Raw genomic sequence first — 19,787 nt, forward strand, 5'->3', positions numbered from 1 at the left:
TTTACATTTGATTAAATTGAATTATTTGTAAATGGAATATATATGTTTGAGTGCACAGAAGACTGCTACCAATTTCTTCCCAAGAACTTGTGCTACTTTCAGTCTGTCTAGCATCACCCACACAACTTTGCACCCTTTTGCAAAGGCATCTGTGTGAGTCTAGCATAGGTTTTGTTCTGTAAGGTGCCATCCTAGGACAAAATACTGTGCTTCGACCTAATTTTAACTTTTTTCCACTTTGCATGTGCGCATTACCCTACAGCACATATAGAAAGTTAAAAACGTTAGGGGAAAGACAACGTTGCTCTCCTTCTTAACACCTGCCTAAAAGAGGTGTATTTTCCTACCCCAAAGCCCCATCTACAAAAGCTAGGAAATAGGGCTTTGCATCAAAAACCATGAATGGTTGCTTAGGAACACCAATATACCACCCACAGGGCGCCCCCTTGAAGCAAAGTAACATGTTGCTTTGTTAAACCTTTAGGCAACTTTCCAGTGCAAAACAAGTTTTGCGCTGGAAATTAAACATCAAATCTACTCTTGATGTCACACCTCTCAGGTAAGGACCATCTGATCTGATACCTTGGACAGCATGATGATCATAGTGTGCAATTCTTAACCATCTTTGTCAGAGATATGTGCGACTCTTTCAGTAGCCATGATGCCACCAACAAGTTTAGCGCCTCAGCGGTTGGTGCCTTCCAGAAAGAGCCCCAAAAGAAAAAACCCTGAAGTGAAAACACATCCAGAGAGATGGAAAGGCTCCAGATGACAAGGGCTGAGAGAAGGAACCCAGTGGACAGGAACTGGACACAGGAATACCATCAGGGACACTGGCACAGAGCAAGATATCACCAGAGGAAAAGGACCAGTCAGAAACAAAGAACCAGCTGAAGATTAGGAACCAACAGGAGTGGAGAATCACGCCAGCAGGAGTGAGGAATCAACAGGAGCAAAGATTAAACCAGCAGGAGCAAAGATTCAACTAAAGAGAGGAATCACACCAGCAGGAACGAAGAAGTGTTGCAATTCAAGGAAAAAGGAGAGACCCACCCCGAACAGGAAGTTGCATCAGCAAACTGCTGCTGCCATCTTGGATTGGAAAGAGACCAAAAGGAATCAAGGAATGGACTCCATAGTGCTTTGGGGAAAACAATACCCAGAGTTCCTTCCCAAAACCGCTACGAAGGAGAAGGAAGACTATGATGTCAACCATCATGGCCCCAAAAGAGAGGACCGCCAGAGGCCACACCCGTGGGCTTGTCGCCATAAAGAAATGCCCATAGGCTTGGGCAGCGGCCCACCTGCAGCGCAACTGCCCAGCAGGTAAGAGGAGCACATGTCCTGCTCAATACGGCGGGATGTGAGTGTAGCCGTTGGGCAGGGCGCAGCCCACAATGGTACACTTAGCACGGATTTGAGTGACTTTTGGTGATTTCGCACTAGCACAAGTTGCTGATTAATCTGGCTGAGGTTTTGGCTGGATGCTCTTATTCTAGCTTCAAAACTCTGTAAATTCAAAATCTGTAAGTATTTGGCCTCCAGGTTTTTATTTCTGGCAGTGACTGATGCAATATTTGTTTCCTAAGGAAGAGCGGGAGGTGAATCAGGTTTCCTTTTGAACTCTTCTCTGTATGTGAAAGTGCTGCAGCTCACCTACTGACCAGTCTCAAGCCATGCCGGCCCGTGTCAGACTCGATGGAGGTGAATCTACAGCAGCCTCAATGTGGAAAGAGTTTAAGGATGCCTGAACCTATCGGTAAGCAGAAGAAGGCCCCGTCTTAACTCTGTTTCAATGGAATGTAGCAATATATAGAATTTTAAAAATCCGCTATATATATATTTAAACATTTTAAGCAGGCATTCATATCTCAAAGCTTAGAGAAAGACAGTGTTTGTAGAGAGAAAGATGATGATGTGAGTGGCCCATCTCTTACCTTCCCCATTGTGCTCGGTGTGCGTTATCCGTGCCCCTGGCTCTGGAGTGGGAAGGGCTGCACCCTATATATACAGCTCCCAATGCTGGATCCGCATAAGTCAAACAAAGGGACCTTTCGACGTTCGCTACAGAAAGACTATAGGAAAGCTCTTCATCACAGCCGAGAATGTTCGTCCTTTGTGTACCTCCATTGTGAGATTTGAGGTACTCTGGGGGCCCATATCCACAATGATGTTAAATAATTGACAGACTCAGCAGTGTGTTTACAAAACGCAATTTTTGTCCTGAAGATAAACAGGATTAATTGGAAATGACCTGACTATTCCAGTGCCTGTCCAACCATAAGTGAAATAATTCTCTGTCATTGAATATGTTAAAATGTCACATTTTTACTCCTCACTTGGATTCTCTGTTATCAATCTAGATTTTTTCGAAGCATTAGATAGTATAGAACACATACAAATGAAAATTAAAATTAAAATTGGGAAAGCATTTAAGTATGCTTGCATTTATTTATTTAACTATATCTCTGTGTATGCTCTGTATAAAATAAATTGGCTCTACGCTCCTGACAGAGACGAAATAAAAAAAAAACAGCAATATTTGCGTGACTACTGAACTACATCAATAAGCAGGATATGTTTTGAAGGCTTTCCTGATATTTATGAGAGAAGGGTTTTAAGTCTGTGGTAAGCGTCTATGCACTGAGACTAATTTAGTGTTAACCTAGTCAGGGAACAACTGAGCGATGAATTTGGAGGAGACACCAAAAACAGCACACCAATATATAGGAGGAAGACAGCAGATAACAGGGGTTAAATTAATGACCCTTTAGAGGCGCCAGTATAACCCCTTTGGTGTTTTGAAGATTTGGTGATAATTCTTCACACACATAGTGAGACCTGTTGCCCTTTGAAATTGACTTCTAGAGATGTCAGGGGTTGTATGTCAGAACGTTGTCTACAGAATTAGCATCGGGCATAAATATTCTGTACTAAACATTGTGTAGAAAAATATATTTTTTTTGTTTGTGGATTTACTAGTATTAACTCCAGTTGGGAACCATTTATGTAAACCATATTTATGGCGCGCTATATATCAAATTATGTCCCCTTAATGATGGAGCATCTTCTTCTTCTGGGTAGGAGATAACCGGAGCTTCCATTTGTGTTCTGAAATAATCTTCTGAGAGTAAGAAGAGCTGGTAGATTACTGTCATAGTGTTCCGGGAAACAGTGTAGTGAAAGGTTCTCAGCCTTGGATGACTGTGTTGTTGCTAATTGTGCAGGGCCAAAGGGTTAGTATAATTCTCTATGGTCATTGTTTTCTATGGGAGTGTGTTGATGTACCTGTGGTTGGATGTTTGTGGTGTTTACTTATTCCAAGGCATTATTAAAGCCTGATTTGTCAGTAGTACTACTAAAGCTGATGTAGGTGACTCTCTTGTGAATAGAAATTGCCTTATTTCTTTGTGGGTTTGTTTTTGTACAGGCATGTTCCTCTCAAAACCCAACCCACTTAATATTAATTATTTCACATTTCCCCTCCCTCCCCATTGCCTCTCTCACATTTTCTACTAAAACCTACGCCTTTGTGTGCAGATACGTCAGGACCTGTGTCAGAGATCCATGTAAAGAAAAGTTATAAAAGGCAGGAGCGAATACTCCAAAATGACTTTTTCGAATAGGACCCACAGCTATTTATGCCCATAAATGTTGGTGATTGTTCAGTACTTTGGGGTGGCACCAGAACTGGAAGACTTGTATGCTCCCCCATGTTTCAGACCGTCATGAATAGCTGAGTCAGATCAACCCCACTCACAAGAGGCAATGTCACAGAGTATCAATTTATTAATGGGAGCAAAGCAAAAGCAGACGCTTGCTTTATAAACGTGTGGGTCAAGTAATAAAACAACAACATTTTAATTTACAGTGAAATTAAAATGATGAACTATCAGGCTCATATTTTTGAAAATAGCAAAATTATTAAATAAAGCACTATGTAAAAATTAGTCATTGCATATTTAGTGGTGTTCTCGGAATACATCTGGATAAAAATGCTTAAAGCGACTGACTTGCAGGAATAATTGAAAGACTTAAGACAAATTATTAAACATCAGATACTACCTATTTGGATGTATTTGAGAATGGAAAATATTGACCAGGAGACATCCCCTATCTCAGTATGACCTAAAGACTTTCCAGTTTATTGATCCGATGTGAATAGGCTAGTAGAAAATTCATCTACATTCAGTCTAATCGGGTAATTTGTAACTTGGTGGAAACAGGACATTTGCCGAACATTGGTGGGTTTGCCAGTCTCTCTCCTTCTCCACTTCAGGGTATTATGGTTCTTCTGTGGCGAAAGAGCAGCTGGCTCTGATATCAGAAGAACCCTCATGATGTGGTTACTACCTCCATTTGTTGATAGATATGGTGATGTAGACACACTGAGAGAATCTATATCATGGCATGGACGTTTATTTAACATTTTATAAAAACATACCTTAAGTTTGGGCCTTTAGTTTGGAAAATTGAAAAAATACAAGGCATTTCATTGTGGTAGGATGACAGCAACATGAACGCTAAGGTGCCATTGAAAATGCCCATACCATCTTAGCCGAATCACTCTTGGTTAAAATTAGCAGTGAACTCTCATTATGTTGAGTGGGCTGAAACTGCACCACCAATCAATGTGCCTATGCCCCATAATGTGTCCTCATCCTCTTACATTTTCACTCTGATGAAAATCCACATACTACCTAACCATTCTCTCAATCTGTAAGTCAATGCCTGGATAACATTGATCACAATGCAGTCTTTCCTTGTTTTGTGTATTCCTAGATGCCCATTGTGTCTCAATCACAGTCCAGGAAACAGCAAACCTTTCTGCACAGGCAATTCTTTCCTGATAATTCGAAATACAAGTTATTTGACCCTTTGAACACATCAACTTCTGATGCTAGAAAATGTCAGTCAGTCAGTCAATTATCTTTATTCGATTAATGAAAATCATAAAAGAACGAGCAAAATTACAGATCACCATTTCATCAGAGCACAAATTTTTACAAATTTTAAAACAAACAATCTTTATACAAAAAACACTAAGTATACAATAAGACATACATAAATATTTAAAAAAGTTTAAAAGAAGGGCTTATTAAAACACAACTCATTCGAATAATGAGAAAAGAGGAAATTCATTTTTCAGAGATAAAGTGCCTGTGCCTTGTACGATGCTTATTCAAACGTACTCCTGCAACTAGGAAACTAGCAACAGAGAAAACTACCTTAACATTGGGAAGAAGTTGCAAAAACAACAGGGCTGGTTTTACCTGAATAAAGCCCTGATCACGTAAAATGGGAAGCAAATACCTTTTTCTGATCTCAATGTAATGTCCGCAAAACATGATAAAGTGCATCGTGTCCTGTGTTGAAAAATTGTCACAGTCACATGGTTCAGCATCATCAGGTCTGGTCCAAGAACTAAAGTTGCCCAGTATAAAATGAATTAAATCAAAACGAAATCTCGTTAAGAGAAAGCGATGATAAGAGTTTGTTACCAAAAGGAGATATGGTTCCATTCCTGGAACAGAGGAAAGCATACAGTATTTCCTTACCATGGTTTTTTTTAGCTCAGTTTCTTCCCTCTCCAGGGAATATAAATTTGTCAGAGTGTTTTTGACTAAATTTAAATCTTCATAAATTATTCCATCTGGAGATGAGAAGAGCTCCGGTCGGCCTGCTAGAGTAAGCTGCGTTTTCACATATCTTACCCATGGGATGTTAAGGGCTCTATCCAGGGCTAAACAGTCTTTTAAGATAATGTGGTTTAAAGTAAGCTCCTGGTTAAGCCAAGTTTTTATCCAACCAATCACTGGGGCTAATTTTAAAATATCAGATATATAGCCCAGACCTAACTCTGTGTGCAATGCGAAGGTCGGGGTTGATTGGGGAACAGAAAGCAGAGATCTCAAGAATTTATTTTCTACTTTCTGTATTTTAGTGGAACCAGTATGTCCCCAGATAACAGAACCATACTGGGCAACTGACAAACATTTTGCTTTGTAAACTTTGATGATGCTTTCCATGGGACGGGCGCCCAGTTTTTTAGCAAAACCTAGCAGCCCTGCAGCCGCTCTAGCAACAGCGCTGCTTTTGACCAAAAGCTGGGGGCCCCAGGTACCCTTTTCATCAAAAGTCACTCCTAAGTATGGGAAAGAAGGGACTCTCTTGACCTCCTTCCCCGCACAGTAGAATGTTAGCGACTTTCTTTTCCTGCCTGCGGCTCCAGCAATCATTACATGTGATTTTTCGGTATTAATTTTCATATCCAGCGATGACATAAAAAGTCCAAAGGATAAAAGAAGTTTGTTTAACGCCACACCAGAACGTGCCAATAGGACGGCGTCATCCGCGTACAGGAGGACAGGTATCTTTGTCTCACCTGCACGCGGGATGTCACTATGGGATGTTGTCATTACTGCCTCAAGGTCATTGATGTATAAGGTAAAGAGGAGGGGGGCAAGTATACACCCTTGCCTAACCCCCCTCTCTGACCTAAAGTGACAAGTGCATCTTACTTCCCTAGTGACTCTAACTGAGGTCATAAGATCTTTATGTAGCTCAGCTAAGTATTCAACCAAAGGGGGGTCAAGACCCATGGCCAAGAGGATCCTCCACATCTTTGCCCTGTTGACCAGGTCAAAAGCTGAGGAGAGATCCATGAAGGCCATGTATAATGAGCCCCCCTTGGCGATTACGTATTTATTTAAAATTAATTCTAGGTTAAGGCACTGATCTAAGGTTCCTCTTTTGGCTCTAAAGCCGTATTGTGCATTAGATAAAATGCCCTTACTTTCTAAAATCAAAGTCAATCTAACTAAGAGGACTCTCCCCAGGATTTTAACACTCGAATCGATGAGAGAAATAGGCCTATAACAGGCCGGATCTGTCCTCTGACCTTTCTTAAAGATCGGCACAATGGTCGAGTTTGCCCAGCTAGAAGGGAAGGTAAATTCCCTTGTAGCATTAAAAATGTTAGTTAGGATCTTTGAACTTAGTTCAGGGGCGCTCTTAAAAAAGTCTGCGGGGACCCCATCTGGTCCTGGTGCCTTTCTGCAGAGTGTGTCATTAATTGCTTGTTTTACCTCCTCCTGAGTAAAGGGAGGGATATGAGTTGACAATTGTGGTAGAGATATATCGCATACTGTAGTGGTGTGAGTACAACTATAGATATTACTAAAATGTGTCACCCACTGTTCATCTGGGATAATGCAGTCAGGTCTCTGATTATCTAATCCCACGAAATATGGGTGATTTATGAATGCCCAAAATTTGGCACTATCTTTCTGCGTCTCCGGCAGTAACAAATTATTCCAAGCTTCGTCTCTTATCTCAGATTTCCTCTTCCTGATAGCTAGATTATATTGTTTCCTTAATGACGCTATCAACACTCTGTCTCTAGGTATGTTCTTTAAGGCTTTAAGGAGAGCAGAATGGGCCTTAGAGCAGTTTGTATCGAACCATTTGGGGCCCTTTGGCTTATTAGACTTTGCCTTTACAGTCAGATCTAATTTGACTTGGTTACAAATAACACTAAAGGCCTCAACCATAGTAGCGCTAGCATTTTTATTATCCAAACAGATGGCAACTTCGCCAGCGACTTTGGCCAAAGTTTCCTGTAAAAAAGTTATTGGGGTGACTTGATCCCATTTGAGCCTCCGGTTTTGATCTTTTAGCACAAGATCTGTCGCACACGATGTGTCTGACTTCCTTTTACCCAGGACTCCTTGAGCTGACATCTCTAAAATCACAGGATTGTGATCACTAAAAACAGAGGTTTCTACCTTGTAAACAAATACTTCAGGCAGAACTTTAAAAGATACAAAAACGTAATCTATAATTGTGCCTGAATCATTGCCCACGTATGTCGGTACCCTTGGATCATTAGAACAAATACATGGTTCATAAAGGTTAAAGGTAGCCAAGAGCAATTCCAAAGCCTCACCGCTTGAGGTATGTTCAAAATGCGGCGGGGAGAAAGAAAAAAATTCCTCTGGTTCCCTTTGACAACCCGCCTGGCATGGATGAATATTAAAATCTCCCATGAGGATCACCTCATACCCATAGGAACTGTTCTCAGTATGAGTAGATAAGAGATCCTCTAGGGATACCAAATGCTCGTTGGGAAATTGACTGGTCGGGGAATTATAAAAGTTGACAAGTAAAATAGGATGGGAGTTTGATAAAGTCAATTCAACCACTAAACAGTTTTTAAATTTAGACTTAATGTGTCTAGGTTTTCCTAGAATGTCAAGTGAAATGTATACAGCCAACCCTCCCCTTGCTCTACCTGCTTTGCTGGGGTCTGCAGATACATAAAAATGAGAATAGCCATCTAAGGCCAAACAATCTAGCGTTTCCCACGTTTCCTGAAATGCAAGAATATCATAATTCTTGATTATGTCCAACCAATTCTTGTCTTTGAATTTAGCTCTCAGCCCGGCAATGTTCCAGCTCATAATTCTACAGCCCCTGGCGCTTACAGAAGACTGAGATGACGTACCAAGAGCGGGCTGTAGTCTCTCCACATCATTGTCTCGACTTGGCAAAAGTCAATCATTTTGATCCATGGAAGATAATGGCGCAAAACGGTTAAAAAGTTCTAAAGGCTGTGTAACAGGGTTAAGCATTAAAGGTTGATGACGATGAGCTGGTGCGTTATTCCTTAAGTTTTGTCCCCATCTGAAGTGTGAGTCCCAGTTGGTATCCCACGCTGGAGCGGGAGTCCTTGGGAAAGATACATTCTGCTGTTCCCCATAAAAGATTTTCAAAGTGAGGGGGACCACAGTGCCTCTTCTTCTTTGGGGGGGAAAAATGTTTGCAAGGATATTGGGAAGAACGTCTTGATTTGAAAAGCTCACTGCCACGCAATCCCCTTTTAATTTTTTGGGTCGATTTCCCAGCCAGGGAACCCTAGTTGCTGATTTAATTACACTTGCTAAGTGATGTTTTCCTCCTGGAGCTAGCCGCACATTGCTAGTTAGCCAATGTAGGGCTTTGCTACAAAGTGAATTAGAACTTTCCGCTATGCCTTCTTCCAGTGGAGGGACATTTGCGAGGACTAAGACCACAGGTGTGGCTTCAACAATTAATTGTAGGGGGTCCGTAGAAAAAGTTTGGGCTTGTACTTGTAATTGCGCTGGGGGAATGTTAGCCGAAGGAGTTGGGTCTGTTGAAGAACATGCTAATAAACGACCCTCATTAGTAATGGCGGTCGAAAATGGTGGCGGTGGATTCTCCCCAAGCAGGTCTATTCCATCTCCAGCACCCATGTCACCCCCAGCGACGACTCCCCCAGAGTTATAGCCCAAATGATTGACTAGCATGGTAATATTTTCAAAGCCACTTTCAACTATGTTTTGGAGGCCACCCAACTTCTTAACCTCTGCTTGCAGTTTGTCGATCTTAGATATAAGAGGTTTGACAATAGTGTTGATTTTAATCTCAATGAGATCTGCAATTTTATCAAATAGAGCTTCATCCAAAGAACGGGCAGGTTGGTTCTCAGCATGAGTCACTTGTTTGCGTTTGTGGGTAGTAGCCCTCTTCCGTTTTGTACCTGAGCATGGCCCACCCCGCTTTGTAGGATTCTTTGTGCATTGACGTTTAGGTCTGGCTGCGTGCCCTATGGGAGATCGGTCAAGGGCGGAGACCTGAGACTGTGTATCTTGATCGAAGTCATTATCATTATCGTTATCTGTAGTGCCCCCAGCAGGCAAACCCTCTGAAGCCGGGGTTGCATTATCCGGTGTGCCAGGTATAGGTTGGGAAGTAATGTCAACAAGGGTGGCTGTACTATGAGCATCTTGCATGCTAATGTCATCAGTCAAAGTAGTGGCAAGTGTGGTTGGGGACAGGCAAAGCAAATCAGGAGATTGGCTCAGCCCCAATGACTCCCTCCTTTGCATGTTGATTTTCTGTACAGTCTGAACAAGATAAGTGTTAATCTTATTTTGCTGAACTCCGACAAGTTTTTTAGACATAGCTTAGTGTTTGAAAGCTATTGAAGTTGAACAACATGTAACAATATAAGTCGAATCTTGAACAGGCAAGACTTACTTGAGGAATTTTCGCTGAAATGTATCCTGCAGCATTTATGGCCCTGCCCCTGCCTCCTCGTGCCGATGAGGGCCGTAGAGGGCCCGCCCTTTGCCCGGGCTTAGCCCCGGGCGTCCCGCTCGCGTCCCGCGTAGCTGGTTCTAGCGCTGTTTATGAGCGCCTCCTGGCGCGCCGTCACAATTGCGCGCCGCCGCGATGCCTGCCGGGATCTGTGGTCCCGGAGCGGCGGCGCGATTCTGGCAGGAAATGACTCTTGGCCCCGGTGGCGGCGTCCTCCCAGCAAGGGAGCCTCGAGGGATGATGACTCTTGGCCCCGGTGGCGGCGTCCTCCCAGCAAGGGAGCCTTTCAGGTATGTGACTCTCAGCTCCGGTGGCGGCGTTAGAAGGTGGCCAGTAAACTCCAGCGTTGTCCCCCCTAGAAAATGTAAAACAGCACTTTAATGCTATAACTGGATCAAGTGAACTCGAGAAATGAAATGGGAGCAGTTTATAACATCTATGGAAGCTTATGCTACTAGAACTAATCCACAGGTCCAAATGGGCAATAGTAGCATGACGTATGTCTCACCAGAATATAGAGGGAAAATCAGGCGCAAAAAAAAAATCAATTTAATAAACAAGTTCGGCCTAATCTAACAGATACAGTGAAACTTAATCTATTACGGAAGCTTCAGGCAATGCTGAAAAAACAAAAATGGGAAGCCAACTGATCTGCAGAGGACAATCTTTGGGCAAAACTACACACTGACACCAAACAGAATAATAGTGCAAGATGTTGGAAAACCATACACCAATTCCAAAGACCTTCACATGACGGAGTTTCCTCTAATATTACAGAAGAAGTATGGGCAAGCTACCTCAGGAACCACTTTAACCAAGATAAGGATTCTATTAATTTGGAGACAAAACCTGACAATGCGACAAAAAGCATTATTAAAAATAAAGCACAGACAGTCTACACGAGCACCGGCAAACCTGAGGGTCATACAATTTCAACAAATGACAGTCTGACGAGTATACAAAACATTATTAAGCGCCAAATTAGAAAAGGAAGGAGATAGGGGCCGAACGGAATTCCACCCATCCTTTATAAACAAGATGAGAATGAATGGACAGCAGAACTTGAACCACTGTTTTTGTAAATAAGATATTTAACAGATTGCCTGACTCCTGGAAGGGATCAATCATTTCTCCAATTTTCTAGTCAGGGGATAAATCACTCCCACAAAATTATCGATTAGTGACCCTTATCGACAACAAGGCAAAGTATTTTTCAGGTTCACTCTTGGAGGAGCTGCAGGCCTGGGCCACAGAAAATTCTTTAATTCCAGCTAATCAGACTGGTTTTGCTAAATCTGTTGGAACAACTACAAATATCCTAACTATGGAAATGCTAATAGAGAAGACAGAATCAACTAAAATGCCCATTTATTTCTGCTTTATAGATTACAAGGCTGCCTTTGACCATATAAATCGGAACATCTTATGGTCGAAATTGAGCAGCTGGGGGATACCAAGGTCTCTGTTAGATTTGCTGATCAGCTTTCACACGGACACATGGGTCCAGATAGAGCTGTGTGATTGGTCACTACTGTCAAGGCGCATACTAACCAAGAAAGGGCTCAAACAGGGTTGTTTCTTAGCCCCCACATTATTCAACTTGTATTTAGCGGATCTCGTCCTGATGTTAAATAGCTGTAACTCTCACCCTCCCAGATTAGGTGGGCTATCACTACTGTATTTCCTCTATGCGGACGATATAGTCCTAATCAGCCATACTCAAGTAGGTCTGCAACAGCTTGTGAATGTTACACTGGGTTATTCTGACGCAAATGAACTGACCATAAATCTCGAGAAAACGCAGACAATGACGATCAGCAAAAATAGGAAAAAATCGTCTACCTAATTTTGGGACAATACTAGTATTGAGGATACATCAGTATACAAATATCTAAAGAAAAACCAAAGGGGATGATGGACGGAGTGTTGAACATTGCAAGCACTCACCCCAAGTCAACTGATCTGGGTTTAATCCATCATCATTCTTTAGCTCACTCCACCACCCCAGTTCAGACATGGCCATATGCAAATCAATCTGAACCTGTGCCTTTTGGGAACAGTCCAGCACCGAACTGGCAAGCCATGTCTTCCCTGGACCGGAAACAAGCATCCTGGGACCGGTTTCGGGCTCACAGCACTCATCAGCTAGGCTGTCTTGAATCCAGCAGCAAAGTGAGCGAGGGACCCACATCTGGGCATATCCTGCCAACTTAGGGTGCACAAAGCAAAACCAAAGGGGATGATGGACGGCGTGTTGAACATTGCAAGCACTCACCCCCAGTCAACTGATCTGGGTTTAATCCATCATTATTCTTTAGCTCACTCCCCCACCCCAGTTCAGACATGGCCATATGCAAATCAGTCTGACCCTGTGCCTCATGGGAACAGTCCAGCACTGAACTGCCAAACCATGTCTTCCCTGGACTCATTGCTACCTTACCTGGTTAAACTACTCGAAGCCCATATGGCCAAAAGACTATCTGCCTTTTTGGATCAGTCCGAATATCTAGATGCACACCAAGCAGGGTTCCACCGAGCTCACTCCACAGAGTCAGTTATACTGACAGTATTGGACACCCTTCGGGATAAGTCTGACAGAGGCACTCTGCAAGCCCTGGTGCTGCTGGACCTTTCTGCAGCATTTGACACGGTTGACCACAATATCCTGGTTGATCGTGTCAATTTGCAGGAATTTAAGGCTCAGCCCTTGAATGGATTAGCTCCTTTTAAACAAACTGATTTCAGGCGGTACGCCTAGGCCAATTTACGACCCCCAAGATAAGAACTACATGCGGCGTTCCTCAGCGATCCTCACTTTCCCCTCATCTGTTCAACTTATACCTTCTCCCTCTAGTCCACGCACTGAAAGAAAGGAAAGTTCACACCTTTAACTACACCAACGTCTTCCAAATAGTGTTCTATATCAGTAACTCTCCTACATCCGTCCAAACATTCCAGACTACGATGCTGTTCATCCGTGACTGGATGAACAGCAACCATCTGAGTTAAATCCAGATAAGATGGTAGTGATTCTCACAGGAGGCTCCTTAAACCCCTGGAGTTCCAGGTTCTGGCCTACAGAGCTGGGACAGCCCCCTATTCCTTCCACGTCTGCCAAAACTTTGGGAGTCATAATTAATAATGATTTCACAATGAAAACTCAAATAGGATCAGTCATTTCAACATGCTTTTTCCAACTAAGGAAAATAAAGAAAATTAGCAGGTTCCTAACACAGGATTCAAAATGCAGGCAGTACTTGCTATGGTGATATCACAAATAGATTACGCCAATTCCCTATACTTCGGCATTCCCGCTTATCTCACCCACCGTCTCCAGCTAGTAAAGAACCAGGCAGCCAGACTGATTCTTCAGGGAAACAGTATTCAACATGTCCCACCTCTTCTAAGGAAGCTACACTGGCTCTTCATAACCCAGAGATGCGCCTTCAAGGTGGGATGTATATTATTTAAGTCCCTGAATGGCAGAAACCCCAAATTCATCAACAGCCTGATTGAAAGATACATTCCGAGCTGCAACCTGTGATTCACCCATATGCATCTTCTGACTATACCTCCCTTTAAACTGAAACGTTTTGGTGGAACAAGGTTCGCCATAACCGGCCCCAGATACTGAAACTCTCTGCCTCTAGAAATCAGATCCTGCACAGACCTCATGAGTTTTCGTAGACTCCTAAAAACTTGGCCACGAGTAACATCTCAGACCAGCACCTCTAGAGTAGCGCTATGAAACCAATCTAGTGTACGTGCGCTCTATAAATAAAGTAGTACATAACATAACATCTAGGAATACAAAATTGATAAAGGCGGCCATTTCACTGTACAGAAAGCCAGCATTAGAGGCAAAGGCCTCGCCTTAGCAATCTCATTAAAAACACTAAACAGTAAATTAACCGGTCCGTCGTTCCTACCTCTGGCTCAAGTGATATGAGCCAAACTCCTGCCAACAATTGCTTACGGTACTGAAGTACAGAGAGGCAGAGATGCAAAAACTCTTGATAACACAGTCATAGCTGCATACAAGATTATTCTTGGTTTGCCTAAACATACTTCACCAGCTTATATCAGGCTAGTATTTGGTGCTCAGAAACAATTCTTGGCAAGACAGGGGGCATACATATCTACCTTGGACAAAGTGCAGTAATCCACCATAGGGACTTTAAACTAATACATATGGAAGGAGCTAGAGCAACACTCAGCCTCACCAGCAGCCAAGTACCTCATAAGCAGTCTGGCGAATACTGGCCTAAACCAACTCTAGGATACTCCTACAAATCATTCAATGCTAAAATAAATTGGTCAGGAAGACAATTAAACATCTCTCGTGGATCGAGGACAAGGCATCCCTCATGAAAAGGTCACATGGCTGGATGACCATGAGCTCGTATTCCATACCAGCACCACAGAACTACCTTGATTTGGCCTATGCTAAAACACCTAAAATGAAGTTTTTAAAGTACAGATTGGGCTTGTTACCTTGTATTCAGTATTTCCTGCATTGGCTAAAGGATAAGGCAGGCTCCTCCTGCCGTCTTTGCGGCTCAGCACCAGAGGATCGGCTGCATTTGTTATGTTCCTGCAATACACTTATGGAAGAACGAAAGCATCTGTTAAAATGTCATTCCAATCAGCGTGGAATACTCTCATGAAGGCAAGCAGTCCTCACCTGCTTTGCACCTAGGGACCCACAGCTGAATTGTAGTCTGGTGAAGTTCATGAGGGTGGTGGAAAAGAAAATGCCAAACCCAGACTCATAATTTATCGTAACACAAGCAGCACTTCTATTTTATGGACGTCAAAAGATATACATTTTAGAGATGATTTAAAAAAAGATATAAGATGCATATTATGGAACAATGTTTTTAATTTTGTACTCAGAATTGCTTTTAAAGTTTGATGTTTCGTATTGCAATGGTTTTTATTAACTATGCTAATAAACTACTACTACTATTCTTAATGCAACCACTAATCTCCTAATGTTCCAAATCTTTCTTCATCTCCACTAACCATTCATTCTCCGAATCCCTTCAGTCACCACTTAAACTTTAACTTGACCTTTGACCCAAACATCTTCCTACACTTCTCCATCTCCAATGCTGTTTTTCGTCAACCTAGACAAGCAGTCCACAGCCATGTTGTCCTTACTTCAAAATTATAATCTTGCAATGCCACCACTTATCTGCTGATACGAGTAATCTGAATTTGCTGCTCTTCAAGGTTTAGCCTCTGTCTATTAAGTTAGTCAATACATTCTTCATCCTCTTATCATGCTCATTTTCAGAACTGGCGATAAACATGGTGTCATCTTGGAAAAACTGGATGCATCTCATTCCCAGAAACAAGACCATCTGGAAAACAGAGACTGCTAAAATAAGTCAAACTACATTCTTGAGAATTAGTACACTCCAAATAGTGTGATGAATTATGTCCAAATCATTGATTCCTCATGCAACCTGATATGATGATACATTGCTGTCAAGTCTAATCTAGAAAATAATGTATTCAAGATAATAAGTTAACCATCTCTGAAATACCGAGTAATGGATATAGGGTGCTTATACTCATTTTTGGAGTAAGTATATCCATGTGAATACATAGGCATGTATCGTAATTTGTTAGGGCACACAACATGTCATGATGGTCATTTTGCACTATTTGCTTGTTGTCTTTGTTTATTCCATGATGGCCTTGAGTAGGTAGGGGCTATCTGGTTGTTGGTGTGTATTTGTCTATCAAGCGTGTGTATTTCAGATGTATAACGTCAAAGCAATTGAATATTGTTTTCCCATTTGTTCTGATTTTTGCCTCAAATTATCTGCTGTGGGTTCTCTGGCTTTAATACAAATATTTAGATTATTTAGGTGTGTGATTGTACCCCTCACGGGTGGAGTGGCTCTTTTCCCCCCCTATTTTGGGGCAGTATATTTGGCAGGTCCTGATGAAGGTGGCATTCTATCAGCATGTAGCCACCAAAACGCGTCAACCACAGCCTTTATAACATCCTGCCATTGTGCCGTTTCTGTCTTTGGTCATCCCACTTACTTTGTCATCCTGTAATTGTGTTCCCCAGATATATTATGAATGTGAAGGTGTGTCTGGATATGTGTGAGTTGAGTCTGATTGGGTTGTTGTGATGTTTCTGGTTGTCTCTTCCAGGGTTTTCATGATTTGATCATATGTATTGTGTTTCTTATTCATGTTGATTTGTGATTTAATTATGTTGAAATATAATATCTGCAATAATATTTATGGATTTGTATAAGTTTTGAAAAAGGATTTTATAATATGAAATGAAAATAAAAACGATATTTATCAGGAATGTTGGCAATATTTTTTTGAGTGGGTTCACACATTACCCTTGGCACTCACAGTCGGTTACTGGGATTAATTCCTGTGTATAAATAACTTTGGTCATGAGGGAGATTTTTCTTTAAATTTCGGAGGACAAGTCCCTGAGTCCTAAAATGGCAGCTACAGCTTTTTCACCCGGTGGGGGCCAGCCAATGAAATCGCATAGTTTGAGCTCACTGATCCTCCGAGAAGGTACAGCAACGAGAAATTTAAAAACTTTTTTAACCTTAATTTCTCAAAAACTACTGAACAAATTTACACCAAAGCTGCACATTTTCATGCGGTAGATCTAGCTTTGTGGCAAATTTGGTGTAATTCCTTTCAGCTGTTTTTTCTAAAATGCTGCTCGATTAACCGACTGAATATTGCATGGGAAATCTAATTTTGAGTCCCTAACCCTTTTAATCAGCCCCCACTTGACTGATCACTGATCACACTGGAACTTGCCAGAAAGAAGCTGAGATAGATGAGACTTATTTTAAAAAGGCTTGAGAAGATTCATCAAACAGCGCCAACGTTATTTGAATATATATATATATATATATATATATATCCAAATCCAAAGAAATGTCCACGCTTGAAGTGCACTCTCGAAACAAGTAAAATGTATTGGCAGAAACAGAAGCTCCAGTACATCACAGAATGTGGAAGAATAATGCCAACACGTATTGGGCTTCACTCCCTTCTTAGGCTGCACATGTGAAAGGCAACACGACTCTCCAATTTATTCCCAACATCCTGCCCCCATGGGCCTCTCAGTTACTACATTGCATGGAGGCACTAGTAGTCACATTACCACCCTGTGAGTTTGCCAAAGTCACAAGTGCACAGTTCTTTTATTTCTGCCTGTATCTGTTTTGCCCAAAGTCATGCAAAAAGTAAAGCCTACTTGTCATTCCGTATGCGGTTGCCAAATTACTATACCACGATCCAGCTGAAATCTTTGCGGTGGTGCACTTCATGACTGGACGTTCCATATTACTGAAATCCAAAGAACTTTCCACGTTTGAGGTGCATTATCGAAACAAGTAACATTTATTGGCAGAAAGAGCAGCTCCAGTACATCACAAAGGGTGGCAGAGTAATTCTGACACATTTCGGGTAACACGTTCTTCTTAATAGGCTGCATGTGTGAAAGTCAACAAGAAAGTCGTATTTATTCCCAAAATCCTGCCCCCGTGGGTGCATGAGTCACTGAGGGGGTCTGTGAGAGGGTGTGTGAGTCTCTGAGTGGGTTTGTGAGTGGATGCATGAGACTTTGTGTGGGCCTGTGAGTGGGTGCAAACCTCTCTGAGTGGGTCTGTGAGTGAATGGATGAGTATCTGAGTGGGTCTGTGAGTGGGTACAAGAGTCTCTGAGCGGCTGTGTGAGTGGGTGCATGAGTCTCTCAGTGAAGGGGTGAGTGCTTGTGTGAGTCTTTGAGTGGGTTTGAGAGTGGGGGCATATGTCTGTGAGTGGGTGCATAACTTTAGGTGAGTCTGTGAGTGATTGCATGAGTGTCTGAGGGGTCTGTCAATGAGTGCATGAGTGTCTGAATGGGTGTGGAAGAGGGTGCATGAGTCTCTCAGTGGGTGTGTGAGTGGTTGCATGAGTCCCTGAGTGGGTTTGTGAATGGGTACATGAGTGTCTGGGTGGGCCTATGAGTGGGTGCATGCCTCTCTGAGTGGGTCTGTGAGTGAATGTGTGAGTGTCTGAGTGAGTCTGTGAGTGAATATGTGAGTATCTGAGTGGGTCTGTCAATGATCGTGTGAGTCTTGGCGAGTGTCTCTGAGTGGGTGCATGAGTGTCTGAGTGGATCTGTGAGTGAAATTGGTAGTCTCTGAATGGGTCTGTGAGTAGGTGTGAGTCTCTTAGTGAGTGTGTGAGTGGGTACATGAGTATGTGAGTAGGGTGTGTGAGAGGGTTTTAGAGTCTTTCAGTGGGTCTGTGAAGAGCTCTGTGAGTGTGTGTGGGAGTGTCTGAGTGGATGCCCAAGTGTCTGAGTGGCTACACTAGTCTCTGAGTGGCCTTCTTAGTGGGTGTATGAGTCTCAGTGGGTGTGTGAGTGGGTACATGAGTGTCTGAGTGGGTCTGGGAGTGAGTGCATAAGTCTCTGAGTGGGGCTGTCAGTGTATGCATGAGTCTCTGAGTGAATCATCTCCGAGGGGGTCTGTGAGTGGGTGCATGATTATCTGAGTAGGTGTATGAGTTGATGTGTTAGATAGTGCATGAGTCTCTGAGTTGGTCTGTGAGTGGTTGTTTGAGTGTCTGAATGGGTCTATGAGTGGGTACATGACTGGCTATGTTAGCAGGTGCTTGAGTCTCTCAGTGGGTGTGTGAGTTTCTGAGCCTCTGAGTGGGTCTGTCAGAGGGAGTGGGTGAATATGTCTCTGAGTGGGTATTTCAGTGGGTGCATGGGTATCTGAGAGGGTCTGTGAATGTATTTTTTTTAAATGTCTGTGATATTTCATCACAACGTTACATGTGAGGCTGCTGCAAATTCATGAATATCACGCGTGGATATTATACACATCAGGGCTTCCTCTAAGACCCCATATTGCAGCCATGGGATCAGGTCACATCCAACCTGACGCCGTATGCCACTTTATCCCATTTCATTTCAGCCCGGGGACTATTCTTATTAAATAAAATGGAGCTTTCTGCTCAGGTTGCGGCCAGCCTATCACAGCATTCTTGTTGGAGCACACATTTGAGATTAGTGGTAAAATCATCACAAATTCTTTACGGCCACAGATATACTAACTTGGATTTCCTTTAATTTCTCAAAAACTACTGAACGGATTTAGGCCAAATAACAAAAAGCCCAATCCTTGGACCAAAAGCTAATTTACTGCCAGAATTGGTGTAATTCTGTACAGCGGTTCGTGTGTCTAAAGAGTCTATTGGAATTAACGTGTGAAACACACTTTTTTTGATACCCCCTTTATCTCTACCCCTGCTTGACTGCAAAAGTTTGCATGCGCAAACAAGAATCACTGGTGCACTTTTTGTGGAAAATTCTGCAAAGATTTGTCAAACAGCGCTATAGATATAGGCAAGTAAAAAACCCTTTTCCTAGGGAAATATGGTCCTAACTACAACTACCTACTGGAAACCGCCGGTAAGTTTTATATATGTGTGTGTGTGCGTGTGTTTGTGTGTGTGTGTGTATGTGTGTGTGTGTAAATATACACATGCATGGAAGCATATACGTATAAGTACAGATTTTAGTAATACATGTTGGAGGGACACAATACAGTGGGTGGGAAAAACGGCAGCTTTACTACTGAACGAGAAGTGTTTCAAGAGGAGTTTGA

The 19,787-nt window shown here is 42.4% G+C and overlaps 1 protein-coding gene across 1 annotated transcript in view; it reads right to left on the reverse strand.

The window, feature by feature from the left end:
- The window catches only part of LOC144824607 (gamma-crystallin 1-like), a 49,139-nt gene extending 47,167 nt beyond the window's left edge, over positions 1 to 1,972 (reverse strand). The window contains exon 1 of the mRNA XM_078683661.1: positions 1,938 to 1,972. Within this exon, the coding sequence (XP_078539787.1) occupies positions 1,938 to 1,946 (9 nt within the window). The 5' untranslated portion in view covers positions 1,947 to 1,972. The remainder of the gene's footprint in view (positions 1 to 1,937) is intronic.
- Between the last annotated feature and the right edge of the window lie 17,815 nt (positions 1,973 to 19,787).

This window comes from Lissotriton helveticus, chromosome 3_1, assembly GCF_964261635.1.
Source record: "Lissotriton helveticus chromosome 3_1, aLisHel1.1, whole genome shotgun sequence".
In the NCBI taxonomy this organism is placed as follows: domain Eukaryota; kingdom Metazoa; phylum Chordata; class Amphibia; order Caudata; family Salamandridae; genus Lissotriton; species Lissotriton helveticus.